The sequence below is a fragment of the Coregonus clupeaformis genome, chromosome 17 (assembly GCF_020615455.1).
Source record: "Coregonus clupeaformis isolate EN_2021a chromosome 17, ASM2061545v1, whole genome shotgun sequence".
NCBI lineage: Eukaryota > Metazoa > Chordata > Actinopteri > Salmoniformes > Salmonidae > Coregonus > Coregonus clupeaformis.
In genome coordinates, this window is record NC_059208.1 from 53,233,735 (window position 1) to 53,251,337 (window position 17,603).

General features: G+C 46.1%; 1 protein-coding gene across 2 annotated transcripts in view; it reads left to right on the plus strand.

Moving 5' to 3' along the window:
* LOC121542564 (ankyrin repeat and IBR domain-containing protein 1) overlaps positions 1-17,603 on the plus strand; it is a 105,808-nt gene that overhangs the window by 37,585 nt on the left and 50,620 nt on the right. For both annotated transcript variants that reach the window (XM_041851975.2, XM_041851976.2), the window contains exons 3-5: positions 776-1,076; positions 2,332-2,508; positions 4,052-4,169. In XM_041851975.2, coding sequence (XP_041707909.2) covers positions 776-1,076; positions 2,332-2,508; positions 4,052-4,169 — 596 coding nt within the window. The remainder of the gene's footprint in view (positions 1-775; positions 1,077-2,331; positions 2,509-4,051; positions 4,170-17,603) is intronic.

Sequence of the window (17,603 nt, forward strand, 5' to 3'; positions counted from 1 at the left end):
TGAGGTATAAATAGTATACTGTATATACACAATATCAAATATTACTTCACTACAGTAAACTAGAGATCCTGGTTCGAATCCAGGCTCTGTCGTAGCCGGCCGTGACCGGGAGACCAATGGGGCGGCGCACAATTGGCCCAGCGTCGTCTAGGGTAGGGGAGGGAATGGCCGGCGGGGATGTAGCTCAGTTGATAGAGCATGGCATTTGCAACGCCAGGGTTGTGGGTTCGTTTCCCACGGGGGTATAAAAAATATAATAATAATGTAAGTCGCTCTGGATAAGAGCGTCTGCTAAATGACGTAAATGTAAATGTAGTCTGATGTACTCACTAAGTACTAGTACTTAAAGGGATAGTTCAGGATTTCCCCAGAGTGAGATGAACTCGTGGATACCATTTTTATGTCACTGCATCCAGTATGAAGGAAGTTAAGAGGTAGTTTCGCGAGCCAACGCTAACTAGCGTTAGCGCAATGACTGGAAGTCTACAGGAACAGCTAGTATGTTAGCTGTTCCCATAGACTTCAAGTCATTGCGCAAACGCTAGTTAGCAAATTTTGCTAACACTAGTTGGCAACTTCCTTCAACCTGAACGCAGAGAGACATAAAAATGGTGTTCACGAGTTCATCTGAATCTGGGCAGGTAGACAAAGGGGCCCTGATGCCAAAATCCCCAAGTATCCCTTTTAAGGATGACTGTGAAATATCAAACGGGTCTTATTAGTACCAACTAAACCATGTCCCTTCTTCCTCTTCCTCCTCTCCTCTTCCTTCCAGGTCGTTTCTCTTCAGTAAGGACGGCAACCCCAACAAGCGTAACGCTCACAATGAGACGTCCCTCCATCTCCTCTGTATGGGCCCCCAGATCCTAATGGGGGAGGGGGCTCTGCAGCCGCGGCTGGCCCGGCCCGAGCTGGACGAGATGAAGAGGGCAGAGTGTCTCCAGATCATCCTGAAATGGACCGGAGCCAAGCTGGACCAGGGAGAGTATGAGAACGCTGATGTCAACGCTACTGATAACAAGAAGAATACATCGCTGCACTACGCAGCCGCCTCAGGGATGAAGAAGTGTGTAGAGGTGCGAACCCCCTAACCCCTTAGACACTTCCCATAAGCCCTACCTCATAGGCACTTTCCATAAGCCCTACCTCATAGGCACTTCTTCCCTAAAGCCCCTTTCCCCTAGGCCAGGGCTCTCCAACCCTGTTCCAGGAGAACTGCCCTCCTGTAGGTTTTCGCTCCAACCTCAGTTGTAACTGACCTGATTTCAGTTAAAAAAAACAGCTAATTATTAGAATCAGGTGTGCTAGATTAGGGTTGGAGTGAACCTATAGGATGGTATCTCTCCAGGAACAGGGTTGGAGTGAACCTACAGGAGGGTATCTCTCCAGGAACAGGGTTGGAGTGAACCTATAGGAGGGTATCTCTCCAGGAACAGGGTTGGAGTGAACCAATAGGATGGTATCTCTCCAGGAACAGGGTTGGAGTGAACCTATAGGATGGTATCTCTCCAGGAACAGGGTTGGAGTGAACCTATAGGAGGGTATCTCTCCAGGAACAGGGTTGGAGTGAACCTATAGGATGGTAGCTCTCCAGGAAGAGGGTTGGAGTTAAAACCCAGAGCCCTGCCCTAGGCTCTTCTGTAGATCTGATCAGATTTCACAACAAGGAAAATCTGTCTTGTCGATTATCTTCGAACATCCCATATACAGGTAACTGTGGTAACTGCCAAAATTATTGAAACACTAAATGAGGGATACAAAGTATATTGAAAGCAGGTGCTTCCACACAGGTGTGGTTCCTGGGTGAATTAAGCTATTAACATCCCATCATGCTTAGGGTCATGTATAAAAATGCTGGGCAGGCCATTATTTTGACTACCATGGCTATCCCCCCATAGGATGACAATGACCCCATCCACAGGACGTGTGATCATTGAATGGTTTGATGAACATGAATACGAAGTAAACCATATGCCGTGGCCGTCTGTCACCAGATCTCAACCCAATTGAGAGATTCTGGAGCGGCGCCTGAGACTGCATTTTCCACCACCAGCAACAAAACACCAAATTATGGAATTTCTCGTGGAAGAACGGTACCGCATCCCCTCCAACAGAGTTCCAGACAGTTGTAGAATCTATTTCCAAGGCTCATTGAAGCTTTTCTGGCTCGTGGTGGCCCAACGCCCTATTAAGACACTATATGTTGGTGTTTCCTTTATTTTGGCAGTTATCTGTTAACAGTGACTCTCCTCTCCCTCTGCCTCTAGATCCTAGTGAAGAGAAACCCACCTGTTTGACTATTCTCTCTTTCCAATGAATGTCCTCTTCTAGATTCTAGTGAAGAGGGAAGCGGACCTGTTTGCAGAGAATGAGGACCGCGAGACGCCGTGTGACTGTGCAGAGAAGCAGCACCACCAGGAGCTGGCCCTCAGCCTGGAGTCTCAGATGGTCTTTAGCCTGGCCCCAGAGGACATAGAGGCAGAGTACGCTGCTCTGGAACACAGAGAGGTAGGCTAGATACTAGATAGATATCCCTACTGTAGAGAGATACATTTACATTTTAGTCATTTAGCAGACGCTCTTATCCAGAGCGACTTACAGTTAGTGAGTGCATACATTCTTTTTTTTACTTTTAATTTTTTCATATTGGCCCCCCCGTGGGAATCAAACCCACAACCCTGGCGTTGCAAACGCCATGCTCTACCAACTGAGCTACTTCCCTGCCGGCCATTCCCTCCCCTACCCTGGACGACGCTCGGCCAATTGTGCGCCGCCCCATGGGTCTCCCGGTCGCGGCCGGCTACAACAGAGCCTGGATTCGAACCAGGATCTCTAGTGGCACAGCTAGCACTGCGATGCAGTGCCTTAGACCACTGCGCCACTCGGGAGATACTGTAGTGTAGTTACCTCACCATGTCTTCAGTCTGGCCCCAGAGGGCATAGAGGCAGAGTACGCTGCTCTGGAACACAGAGGGATACCCCTTTACCTTTTAGAGGAATTCAGACCCAGACAAGGTCATCTCCAGTGCAACATAGCAAAAGGTATTTTGCAATACTGGGGACTGTCTTTGAATACAGTCCAGTGTTGTTGTAGGAATGCGCTGACCACTTGAACCGGCGAGGCGGAACCATCAGCTGGGCTATTGGCCACACTACAGAAACATTATCACGGTTAGAGTCCCATGGATGTGACTGCCCTGTTCTCTCTCTCTCTCTATCTCTCTGTCTCTCTATCTCTCTGTCTCTCTCTCTCTCTCTCTCTCTCTCTCTCTCTCTCTCTCTCTCTCTCTCTCTCTCTCTCTCTCTCTCTCTCTCTCGCTCTCTCTCTCTCTCTCTCTCTCTCTCTCTCTCTCTCTCCCGCTCTCTCTCCCTCTCTCCCTCTCTCTCGCTCGCTCGCTCTCTCACTCTCACTCACTCTCTCTCTCCCTCTCTCTCTCTCTCTCTCTCTCTCACTCACTCACTCACTCACTCACTCACTCACTCACTCACTCACTCACTCACTCACTCACTCACTCTCTCTGTCTCTCTCTCTCTCTCTCTCTCCCTCTCCCTCTCTCTCCCTCTCTCCCTCGTCTCCCTCTGTCTCTCTCTCCCTCTCCCTCTCTCTCCCTCTGCCTTTGTCTCCCTCTGTCTCCCTCTCTCTCTCTCTCCCTCTCCCTCTCTCTCCCTCTGTCTTTGTCTCCCTCTGTCTCTCTCTCCCTCTGTCTCTGTCTCTCTCTCCCTCTGTCTTTGTCTCCCTTTGTCTCCCTCTGTCTCCCTCTCCCTCTCCCTCTCTCTCCCTCTGTCTTTGTCTCCCTCTGTCTCTCTCTCCCTCTGTCTCTGTCTCTCTCTCCCTCTCTTTGTCTCCCTTTGTCTCCCTCTGTCTCTCTCTCTCTCTCTCTCTCCCTCTCCCTCTGTCTCTCTCTCTCTCTCTCTCTCCCTCTCCCTCCCTCTCCCTCTCCCTCTCCCTCTGTCTCTCTCTCCCTCTCTCTCTGTCTCTGTCTCTCTCTCCCTCTCCCTCTGTCTCTCTCTGTCTCTGTCTCCCTCTCCCTCTGTCTCCCTCTCCCTCCAGTTATACGAGGGTCTGAGGCCTCAGGAGCTGCGTGGTCTGAAGGACATGCTGATAGTGGAGACAGCAGACATGCTGCAGGCCCCTCTCTTTACTGCTGAGGGTCTGCTCAGAGCACATGGTATGGACTCACACACACACACACACACACACACACACACACACACACACACACACACACACACACACACACACACACAGCTAAACTGCTCAGAGCACATGGTATGGACTACACACACACACACACACACACACACACACACACAGCTAAACTGTTCAGAGCTGAACTGACATGTGAATAGGGGACTGGGAGAATCCTATATGAATAGGGGACTGGGAGAATCCTATATGAATAGGGGACTGGGAGAATCCTATATGAATAGGGGACTGGTAGAATCCTATATGAATAGGGGACTGGGAGAATCCTATATGAATAGGGGACTGGGAGAATCCTATATGAATAGGGGACTGGTAGAATCCTATATGAATAGGGGACTGGGAGAATCCTATATGAATAGGGGACTGGTAGAATCCTATATGAATAGGGGACTGGGAGAATCCTATATGAATAGGGGACTGGTAGAATCCTATATGAATAGGGGACTGGGAGAATCCTATATGAATAGGGGACTGGTAGAATCCTACAGTGCTATGAAAAAGTATTTGCCCCCTTTCTAATTTTCTCCACTTTTGCATATTTGTGATTCTGAATGTTATCAGATCTTCAACCAAAACCTAATATTAGATAAAGGGAACATAAGTGAACAAATAACACAACAATTACATATTTATTTCATAAAGTTATGCAACACCCAATTCCCCTGTGTGAAAAAGTAATTTCCCCCTTACACTCAATAACTGGTTATGCCACCTTTAGATGCAATGCCTCCAACCAAATGCTTCCTGTAGTTGTTGATCTGTCTCTCACGTCGCTGTGGAGGAATTTTGGCCCACTCTTCCATGCAGAACTGCTTTAACTCAGTGACGTGTGGGTTTTCAAGCATGAACTGCTCGTTTCAAGTCCTGCCACAACATCTCAATTGGGATTAGGTCTGGACTTTGGCTAGGCTATTCCAAAACTTCCAATTTGTTGCTTTTTAGCAATTTTCATTTAGACTTGATTGTGTGTTTTGGATCATTGTCTTGCTGCATGACCCAGCTGCGCTTCAGCTTCAGCTCACAGACGGATGGTCTGACATTCTCCTGTAGAATTCTCTGATACAGAGCAGAATCCATGGTTCCTTCTATTAAGGCAAGTCGTCCAGGTCCTGAGGCAGCAAAGCATCCCCAAACCATCACACCACCACCACCACCATGCTTGACCTTTGGTATGATGTTCTTACTGTGGAATGCAGAGTTTGGTTTTCGCCAGGCATTACTGGAACCATGTCGTCCAAAATGTTGACTCAAGTTTGCCAAATAGCACCTGGATGATCGTCAAGACTCTTGGAAGAACGTTCTATGGACAGATGATTCAAAAGTATAACTTTTTGGACGACATGGTTACTAATGGTAATTAGACAATTACTGTAAGTAATTAGCTATATGACTGAAGATGCTTCCCTAATGCTTCCCTATTCCTTATGTAAGGAAGTAGCTATATGACTGAAGATGCTTCCTTATTCCTTATTTAAGGAAGTAGCTATATGACTGAAGATGCTTCCCTAATGCTTCCCTATTCCTTATGTAAGGAAGTAGCTATATGACTGAAGATGCTTCCCTAATGCTTCCCTATTCCTTATGTAAGGAAGTAGCTATATGACTGAAGATGCTTCCCTATTCCTTATTTAAGGAAGTAGCTATATGACTGAAGATGCTTCCCTATTCCTTATTTAAGGAAGTAGCTATATGACTGAAGATGCTTCCCTAATGCTTCCCTATTCCTTATTTAAGGAAGTAGCTATATGACTGAAGATGCTTCCCTATTCCTTATTTAAGGAAGTAGCTATATGACTGAAGATGCTTCCCTATTCCTTATTTAAGGAAGTAGCTATATGACTGAAGATGCTTCCCTATTCCTTATTTAAGGAAGTAGCTATATGACTGAAGATGCTTCCCTAATGCTTCCCTATTCCTTATGTAAGGAAGTAGCTATATGACTGAAGATGCTTCCCTAATGCTTCCCTATTCCTTATGTAAGGAAGTAGCTATATGACTGAAGATGCTTCCCTATTCCTTATTTAAGGAAGTAGCTATATGACTGAAGATGCTTCCCTATTCCTTATGTAAGGAAGTAGCTATATGACTGAAGATGCTTCCCTAATGCTTCCCTATTCCTTATGTAAGGAAGTAGCTATATGACTGAAGATGCTTCCCTATTCCTTATGTAAGGAAGTAGCTATATGACTGAAGATGCTTCCCTATTCCTTATGTAAGGAAGTAGCTATATGACTGAAGATGCTTCCCTAATGCTTCCCTATTCCTTATGTAAGGAAGTAGCTATATGACTGAAGATGCTTCCCTAATGCTTCCCTATTCCTTATGTAAGGAAGTAGCTATATGACTGAAGATGCTTCCCTATTCCTTATGTAAGGAAGTAGCTATATGACTGAAGATGCTTCCCTATTCCTTATGTAAGGAAGTAGCTATATGACTGAAGATGCTTCCCTAATGCTTCCCTATTCCTTATTTAAGGAAGTAGCTATATGACTGAAGATGCTTCCCTATTCCTTATTTAAGGAAGTAGCTATATGACTGAAGATGCTTCCCTATTCCTTATGTAAGGAAGTAGCTATATGACTGAAGATGCTTCCCTAATGCTTCCCTATTCCTTATGTAAGGAAGTAGCTATATGACTGAAGATGCTTCCCTATTCCTTATTTAAGGAAGTAGCTATATGACTGAAGATGCTTCCCTAATGCTTCCCTATTCCTTATGTAAGGAAGTAGCCTTGTACAAGAGCACCTTGTGACAGCCGGAACGGCTCATAGGAGCAGGAGCCTCTCTCCTGTTTCTGTAGCGTGAGGCAGCTTGCTGGACAGGACGGCAGTCTATAGTAGGGCCCATAGCGCTCTGAGGCAGCTTGCTGGACAGGACGGCAGTCTATCACAGGGCCCATAGCGCTCTGAGGCAGCTTGCTGGACAGGACGGCAGTCTATCACAGGGCCCATAGCGCTCTGAGGCAGCTTGCTGGACAGGACGCCAGTCTATCACAGGGCCCATAGTGCTCTGAGGCAGCTTGCTGGACAGGACGGCAGTCTATCACAGGGCCCATAGCGCTCTGAGGCAGCTTGCTGGACAGGACGGCAGTCTATCACAGGGCCCATAGCGCTCTGAGGCAGCTTGCTGGACAGGACGCCAGTCTATCACAGGGCCCATAGCGCTCTGAGGCAGCTTGCTGGACAGGACGGCAGTCTATCACAGGGGCCATAGTGCTCTGAGGCAGCTTGCTGGACAGGACGCCAGTCTATCACAGGGCCAGCTTGCTGGACAGGACGCCAGTCTATCACAGGGCCCATAGCGCTCTGAGGCAGCTTGCTGGACAGGACGCCAGTCTATCACAGGGCCCATAGTGCTCTGAGGCAGCTTGCTGGACAGGACGCCAGTCTATCACAGGGCCCATAGCGCTCTGAGGCAGCTTGCTGGACAGGACGGCAGTCTATCACAGGGCCCATAGTGCTCTGAGGCAGCTTGCTGGACAGGACGGCAGTCTATCACAGGGCCCATAGCGCTCTGAGGCAGCTTGCTGGACAGGACGGCAGTCTATCACAGGGCCCATAGCGCTCTGAGGCAGCTTGCTGGACAGGACGCCAGTCTATCACAGGGCCCATAGTGCTCTGAGGCAGCTTGCTGGACAGGACGCCAGTCTATCACAGGGCCCATAGTGCTCTGAGGCAGCTTGCTGGACAGGACGGCAGTCTATCACAGGGCCCATAGCGCTCTGAGGCAGCTTGCTGGACAGGACGCTCAGTCTATCACAGGGCCCATAGCGCTCTGAGGCAGCTTGCTGGACAGGACGGCAGTCTATCACAGGGCCCATAGCGCTCTGAGGCAGCTTGCTGGACAGGACGGCAGTCTATCACAGGGCCCATAGCGCTCTGAGGCAGCTTGCTGGACAGGACGGCAGTCTATCACAGGGCCCATAGCGCTCTGAGGCAGCTTGCTGGACAGGACGCCAGTCTATCACAGGGCCCATAGCGCTCTGAGGCAGCTTGCTGGACAGGACGGCAGTCTATCACAGGGCCCATAGCGCTCTGAGGCAGCTTGCTGGACAGGACGGCAGTCTATAGTAGGGCCCATAGCGCTCTGGTTCAAAGAAGTGCACTGTGTAGGGAATAGGGTGCCATTCAGACACATCCAGAGAGTTTCTAAGAAAGGCTGGTTGTGGCTTCTGACTGCATTATGTATAGAATACCCAGAAACAAACACGAAAGAAAGATGTTTGAAATCAGGTTCTTCCCATTGTCCTCCAGGAGAGGCAGAACATGTCGTCATTCTCCTTGTACCTTTGTTTGAAAGAGAGTAGTGAGAGAGAGAGAGGATTATTTTTCCTTTACAGACAAAAGGCTGGAGTAAATGATTTGAGGGTTTCCTGGAATAAGAAAGGTCTTGTATGCCCTAAATTGCAGGTGCTGACCAGATTGTCTGTCGCTGCTGTGCCACACACTGGGACCTAGAGAACCTTCTGGAGTATTTGGTTGAGAGGATAGCTTTAAGACTGAAAGGGTATTACCTAACTAGTATTTTCTACCTCTCCTGCTATAGACTGGGACCTAGAGAACCTTCTGGAGTATTTGGTTGAGAGGATAGCTTTAAGACTGAAAGGGTATTACCTAACTAGTATTTTCCACCTCTCCTGCTATAGACTGGGACCTAGAGAACCTTCTGGAGTATTTGGTTGAGAGGATAGCTTTAAGACTGAAAGGGTATTACCTAACTAGTATTTTCTACCTCTCCTGCTATAGACTGGGACCTATAGAACCTTCTGGAGTATTTGGTTGAGAGGATAGCTTTAAGACTGAAAGGGTATTACCTAACTAGTATTTTCTACCTCTCCTGCTATAGACTGGGACCTAGAGAACCTTCTGGAGTATTTGGTTGAGAGGATAGCTTTAAGACTGAAAGGGTATTACCTAACTAGTATTTTCCACCTCTCCTGCTATAGACTGGGACCTAGAGAACCTTCTGGAGTATTTGGTTGAGAGGATAGCTTTAAGACTGAAAGGGTATTACCTAACTAGTATTTTCTACCTCTCCTGCTATAGACTGGGACCTAGAGAACCTTCTGGAGTATTTGGTTGAGAGGATAGCTTTAAGACTGAAAGGGTATTACCTAACTAGTATTTTCCACCTCTCCTGCTATAGACTGGGACCTAGAGAACCTTCTGGAGTATTTGGTTGAGAGGATAGCTTTAAGACTGAAAGGGTATTACCTAACTAGTATTTTCTACCTCTCCTGCTATAGACTGGGACCTAGAGAACCTTCTGGAGTATTTGGTTGAGAGGATAGCTTTAAGACTGAAAGGGTATTACCTAACTAGTATTTTCTACCTCTCCTGCTATAGACTGGGACCTAGAGAACCTTCTGGAGTATTTGGTTGAGAGGATAGCTTTAAGACTGAAAGGGTATTACCTAACTAGTATTTTCTACCTCTCCTGCTATAGACTGGGACCTAGAGAACCTTCTGGAGTATTTGGTTGAGAGGATAGCTTTAAGACTGAAAGGGTATTACCTAACTAGTATTTTCTACCTCTCCTGCTATAGACTGGGACCTAGAGAACCTTCTGGAGTATTTGGTTGAGAGGATAGCTTTAAGACTGGAAAGGGTATTACCTAACTAGTATTTTCTACCTCTCCTGCTATAGACTGGGACCTAGAGAACCTTCTGGAGTATTTGGTTGAGAGGATAGCTTTAAGACTGAAAGGGTATTACCTAACTAGTATTTTCTACCTCTCCTGCTATAGACTGGGACCTAGAGAACCTTCTGGAGTATTTGGTTGAGAGGATAGCTTTAAGACTGAAAGGGTATTACCTAACTAGTATTTTCTACCTCTCCTGCTATAGACTGGGACCTAGAGAACCTTCTGGAGTATTTGGTTGAGAGGATAGCTTTAAGACTGAAAGGGTGTGCTGCCATCTTGTTAGAAGGTAACAGATGTATTTTATTATAGTGATTTAGAGTGACTTTCATTGTGTTCCATGGTGTTTAGCGCCCCCTAGTGGAGCTTTCTGGTACTTAGAATTATGGACGAAAACCCGGAAGTAAAGTTGTTATTATGCACGCGACAAGCAGCTAGAAACAACGTTACTGTACAGTTCTTTCAGTGCAACTATTTCTTGTTACGCTTCAGCCTCGGAAAATATTTGTTTGTAAGTTCAATTCAAGCATATTACAAGTGATGATAATATTGTTATTGACAGAATTGCTTACTTATCAAAGTTAATTGGTTACATTTACTCACGCAAATTGCATTGACTTTCATGGATGCCGTTAGCTGTATTAGTTTGCTCATGCGTCATGTAAAAGAAGTGTAAAACATACTATAGTTTGTTACTGTTTCTAGTGTAATATGCTTTGTTATTGTACAGAGGTGTTAGTACATTATTAGAGTAATGAAAGGAGTTGGCTAGTTGTTACTCATAGAGTAATTATCTATTTGGTTTGTCGTCATGCCAGATACATGGTAACTTGGCACTTGCTTTGTATTTATGCAACTTCAACTTGAAATGTATAATGTACAGCTACAGTATGTCAATGTGAATTGAATACTAAAGTATATTATTTTCTGTATTTGCAGTTTCACAACATAAACGTTTTCAATACATTCGTTCAAGAAAAGTCACGCCTTGGAAGTTTTATTGACGACTCAGTTGTTAGCTATCTGTCTAGTTTTGCACGGGAACGCAACTCAAGGGCAGAATAGTGAAAAAACATCATCACGGCGGGCTCAAGCACAAGAATAATCGCACGTGGTGGTTATGATTCTACGTTCATTAGCCAACAAAGCCTCTGATCCTAGGGATGACCAGCAGTCTACGATGCAGCAACCAGAGGCAAGTGTTCGACAGAAAGAGGAAGAGGAGCGAGTAAGAGAGATGGAGGAGCCTCTTCAGCACATTGAGACCAAGTCTCAGTCTACAAGATCAAGGTCATCAAAACAGTCAAGCAGATCCTCAACTGTGAGTTGTGCAGCCATCAAAGCACGTGCCAAGGCGGACGCAGCGCGTGCTCGAGTCTCCTATGCTGAAAAGGAAGCTTCTATGATGAAACAAAAAGCGGAACTGGATGCAAGTTTATATGTTCTCCAAGTTGAGAGAACAGCTGCGTTGGCTGAAGCTGTAGCCCTTGAAGAAGCGGTAGAGTCTGAACGCAGAGAGCTCCACAGAGAACTCAACACAGGGACACAGCCCTTAAGTCCAGTCCAACGTACTCGTGAGTATGTGCAACAACATGCTAGGCCCTACTTTGCTGAAATGCCATTTGAAGTAGAGACACAAGAGCTTAGTGTTGGCCCAGCTACAGGCCACAATCCAGAAAGTAGCAAACAACGGAGCATGAGCAGAGACTCTCCGTACAAAAGAAATTAAAAGCAGCATGGTGGAAAGGGAAAACAAACCCACTTCCAGTCACCGAAACAAAGCTTCCCTGAGTCACAAGTGGCACCAGAACTCACCAAGTACCTCCTGCGCCGTGAGATGGTGAGTTCCGGACTCCTGAAGTTTGATGATCGTCCTGAAAATTATTGGGCATGGAAAGCATCTTTTCTCAATGCGACCAGAGACTTGAATCTATCAGCCAGGGAAGAGTTAGATCTAATTACCAAGTGGCTAGGGGCAGAGTCGTCTGAGCAAGCAAAGAGAATTAGATCTGTCTATATTCTCAATGCAACAGCAGGGCTTAACATGGTCTGGCAACGACTAGAAGAGTGCTATGGTACACCTGAAGTGATCGAGAATGCACTGTTGAAGAAAATTGATGAATTTCCAAAACTGTCTAACAAAGACAATCACAAACTAAGAGAACTGGGTGACATTCTTCTCGAACTGGAGTGTGCTAAAGAAGAAGGGTACCTTCCAGGCCTCGCTTATCTGGACACATCTCGTGGGGTAAACCCTATAGTAGAGAAACTTCCATTCAGTTTACAAGAGAAATGGATAGCACAGGGATCCAAATACAAGGAGGACTATCGGGTAGCATTCCCACCATTCTCGTTTTTCTCGAGATTCATCAGGAACCAGGCGAAAATTAGAAACGACCCCAGCTTCACCCTCTACACCTCAACTACCCAGGTGTCTGTGAAAAGTGAGAAACCTGTCAGGTACAACAGCAAGACACCTGTGACTGTACACAAAACAGATGTGTCATCTGAGCCCTCAGACCACCAAACCAAACCCAGTAAGACAAAGGTTGAAAGCCCTGACCATCACTGTCCAATACATAACAAGCCTCATCCTCTTAAAAAGTGTCGCGGGTTTAGATTCAAAACTCTAGATGAGCGCAAATCATATCTCAAAGAGAATGGCATTTGTTTCCGATGTTGTGGGTCAACTCAGCACAGAGCTAAAGACTGTAAGGTGTCAATCAAGTGCTCGAGTGTGACAGCGACAGACATCTTGCTGCTCTGCATCCAGGTCCAGCTCCTTCAACGATAGATACCGCTACAGCAGAGAAAGAGCATGGCGGGGGAGCAAGGTGAAGATGCTCTTCTATCAGTCACCTCAAAGTGTACCGAGATCTGTGGTGAGGCAGCCAATCCAAGATCATGTTCAAAAATATGCCTAGTCAAAGCTTATCCAGCTGGGAAAAGAGAGAAAGCTGTCAAAATGTATGCAGTGCTTGATGAACAGAGCAACAAATCTCTGGCCAAGACAGAGTTTTTCAATCTCTTCAACATCAATGACAACTCTGCTCCATACACCATGAAGACCTGTTCTGGGGTAACAGAGACTTCAGGCAGGAGAGCCGTCAACTTCATGGTGGAGTCTATAGACGGACACAAGCAGCTCACTCTCCCTACTCTGATAGAGTGTGACATGATGCCAGACGATAGAATGGAGATTCCCTCCCCAGACATTGCGCATTATCATCCCCATCTGCAACCAGTGGCGGACAAAATTCCAGCTGTAGACCCAGACGCTCCCATTCTCCTGCTCTTAGGACGAGACATCTTAAGGGTACACAAGGTACGAGAACAAATCAATGGGCCCCACGACACTCCTTATGCACAGCGACTCGACCTCGGGTGGGTCATCGTGGGTGAAGTTTGTCTGGGAACGGCTCACCGACCAGCCAGTGTTAACGTGTTCAGGACAAACATACTTCAAAATGGTCGCACGTCCTATCTGAGCCCTTGCCCTGACATCATCCAGGTGAAAGAGAACTACAGCAGCGTAGCTCAGCAACACATTTCTCTCTCTACAGGGCACTCGAGAGATCCAAGCACAACTGTGAACACAGACAGCCTGGGATGTTCCGTGTTCAACAAAACACAAGACGATGATAAACCAGCACCATCTGTGGAAGACAAAGCTTTCTTGGACATTATGGACAAACAGGTTTTCCAGGATGATGGAAACAACTGGGTGGCTCCACTACCCTTTTGCCCCACTAGACGTCGTCTTCCTAATAACAGGGAGCAGGCCATGAAGCGTCTCACATCACTTCGTAGGACTTTAGACAAAAAGCCTGACATGAAACTTCAATTTATTGACTTCATGCAAAAGATGCTGGATAACGACCAAGCTGAACATTCTCCGACACTAGAGGGAGAAAAAGAATGCTGGTATCTGCCAATATTTGGTGTTTACCATCCACAAAAGCCTGAACAAATAAGAGTGGTGTTTGACTCCAGCGCTGAGTGTCAAGGCGTGTCACTGAACGACGTCCTGCTCAGGGGTCCAGACTTAAACAACACACTCTTGGGCGTCTTAATGCGCTTCCGCAAGGATGGCATTGCACTAACGACAGATGTGCAACAAATGTTTTACTGTTTTGGTGTACGTGAGGATCACAGAGATTACTTAAGGTTTCTCTGGTATGAAGACAACAACCCAGATAGAAACATAACTGAGTACAGGATGAAAGTCCATGTATTTGGGAACAGCCCCTCACCAGCCGTAGCCATCTACTGCATGAGACGAGCAGCTCTACAGGGTGAGAAGGAATACGGGTCAGAACCCAAGCAGTTTGTAGTGAGGAACTTTTATGTCGATGATGGGCTGATATCAGTAGCTACTCCAGAAGAAGCTATCAACATTATGAGAAAAAACACAAGCAATGTTAGCGGAGTCCAACATGAAACTACACAAGATTGCATCCAATAGCAAAACAGTTATGGAAGCCTTCCCCATGGAGGACCGTGCCAAGGACTTAAAAGACTTGGAACTCGGAGTAGATCCTCTCCCTTTTCAACGGAGCCTGGGACTTTCCTGGAACCTGGAAACAGACAGCTTCACATTCCAGGTGTCCCACAATGAGAAGCCTTTTACACGGAGAGGTATCCTGTCCACAGTGAATAGTCTTTATGACCCCCTTGGGTTTGTGGCTCCAATAACAATGCAAGGGAAAGCCTTAATCAGAGAACTCTCTTCTGATCAGAGTGAGTGGGATGCCCCCCTTCCCACAGAAAAAGAAGAGGAATGGAAAATGTGGAAGGAATCTTTGATGGAGTTGGAACATCTGTATATTCAGCGGCCCTACATCCCAGTCTCCTTGTCTACCACTCAAAGAAGAGAGCTGCACATCTTCTCGGATGCCTCTACAGTAGCCATAGGAGCGGTAGCCTATCTGAGAGTTATTGACTCGGAAGGTCAATGCCATGTTGGATTTGTCATGGGGAAATCTAAATTGGCCCTCGACCCGGCCCACACTATCCCACGCCTAGAACTGTGTGCGGCTGTGCTAGCTGTTGAGATGTATGAACTGATCAGAGACGAAATAGACATTGATGTAAATGCAGCCAAGTTCTACACAGACAGTAAGATAGTTCTCGGTTACATCCACAATGTCACCAAAAGATTTTATGTGTATGTTGCCAATAGGGTAACTCGTATCAGGAAGTCTACCAATCCAGACCAGTGGTGTTACGTAAACACTGACAGCAATCCAGCAGACCATGCAACCAGGCCCATACGAGCCACTCTCTTAAAGCACACCAGTTGGTTCTCAGGTCCCCCTTTTCTGGCTCAAGCAAACTCAAGTGAGTCTGAGACCATCAATTTTGACCTTGTAGAGCCTGACGCAGACGCAGAGATTCAGCCAGACGTCACTGCCTTCGTCACTAAGGTTTCTGGAGCTCAATTCGGCTCTCATCGCTTTGAGAGGTTCTCGAACTGGAAAGCTCTCAATCGAGCCACAGCACGACTCATTCATGTTGCCAGATCCTTTCACAAAAGTGCGGACGGCAACAACTGCAGAGGCTGGCATCAGTGTAAAAAACCATGCAGTACAAGTGAGTTATCACAAGCCAAAACAGCAATCATTCACTGTGTGCAACATGAAGCCTTCAAAGAGGAATTAAAATGCCTTGAGAAAGGAAAGGAGTTACCAAAACAAAGTACACTCAAAAAGCTGAACCCAGTGATTGATGAGGATGGGTTGCTGAGGGTGGGAGGCCGATTATCCTCTGCCGACCTGTCACAAGACGAAAAACATCCTCTCATCATCCCACGGACGCATCATGTCGCCACTCTGCTGGTAAGACATTATCACGAGCAAGTGGCTCACCAGGGCCGTCATTTTTCAGATGGAGCTATTCGAGCAGCAGGCTTCTGGATTATTGGGAGCAAACATCTGGTCTCTGGTATCATCCACAAGTGTGTCACCTGCCGTAAGGTTAGAGGAAAGTCAGTTGACCAAAAGATGGCGGACTTACCTGCAGACAGACTCACATCAGAGCCACCATTCACCAGTGTTGGACTTGATGTGTTTGGACCATGGAATGTCATAACTCGTCGCACTAGAGGTGGTAGTGCAGACTCCAAGCGATGGGCGGTACTCTTTACATGTATGTCTACTAGAGCAGTCCATATTGAGCTCATCGAATCCATGTCCACATCCAGCTTCATCAACGCGCTGAGGCGTTTTTTCTCTATCCGTGGTCCAGCAAAAGTGCTACGCTCTGATCGAGGTACAAACTTTATAGGTGCCTGCAGGGAACTGGGAATCGACACAAATGACTCAGAGTTGACTAAATACCTCTCAGACAAGGGATGTACTTGGATATTTAATCCCCCACACTCGTCTCATATGGGTGGTTCTTGGGAGAGACTCATTGGGGTTGCCAGACGTATCCTTGATGCTATGCTGTTTCAGACGGGCTCCACTCGTCTCACACATGAGGTCTTGAGCACTCTTATGTCTGAAGTTATGGCAATAATCAATGCGAGACCCCTAGTGTCAGTGTCAACCGATCCTGACATGCCTGCCATTCTTACACCCTCAATGTTACTGACACAAAAGACCAACGCTACCTCAGCCCCTTCTGGATATTTCCACATGAACGATCTTCATGGAAAACAGTGGAAGCAAGTCCAGTGTCTCGCTGACACTTTTTGGAAAAGGTGGAGACAGGAGTACCTGACAACACTGCAGAGACGCAGAAAATGGACAGCAGAAAAGCCAAATGTGAAAGTGGGAGATGTTGTCTTATTGAAAGACAGTCAGACGCACAGAAATGACTGGCCAGTCGGACTTGTGGTCAAAACCTTTCCCAGTACTGACGGAAAGGTCAGGAAAGTAGAACTAAAGGTTGTCAAGCAAGGGATTGCTAAGGTGTTTCTGAGACCAATCTCAGAGATTGTTGTTCTTCTTTCTGAAGCATCCTAGAGACAAAATATTTGATTTCATAGTGGCACAATCTCATTATACCAGGCGGGGAGTGTGCTGCCATCTTGTTAGAAGGTAACAGATGTATTTTATTATAGTGATTTAGAGTGACTTTCATTGTGTTCCATGGTGTTTAGCGCCCCCTAGTGGAGCTTTCTGGTACTTAGAATTATGGACGAAAACCCGGAAGTAAAGTTGTTATTATGCACGCGACAAGCAGCTAGAAACAACGTTACTGTACAGTTCTTTCAGTGCAACTATTTCTTGTTACGCTTCAGCCTCGGAAAATATTTGTTTGTAAGTTCAATTCAAGCATATTACAAGTGATGATAATATTGTTATTGACAGAATTGCTTACTTATCAAAGTTAATTGGTTACATTTACTCACGCAAATTGCATTGACTTTCATGGATGCCGTTAGCTGTATTAGTTTGCTCATGCGTCATGTAAAAGAAGTGTAAAACATACTATAGTTTGTTACTGTTTCTAGTGTAATATGCTTTGTTATTGTACAGAGGTGTTAGTACATTATTAGAGTAATGAAAGGAGTTGGCTAGTTGTTACTCATAGAGTAATTATCTATTTGGTTTGTCGTCATGCCAGATACATGGTAACTTGGCACTTGCTTTGTATTTATGCAACTTCAACTTGAAATGTATAATGTACAGCTACAGTATGTCAATGTGAATTGAATACTAAAGTATATTATTTTCTGTATTTGCAGTTTCACAACATAAACGTTTTCAATACATTCGTTCAAGAAAAGTCACGCCTTGGAAGTTTTAT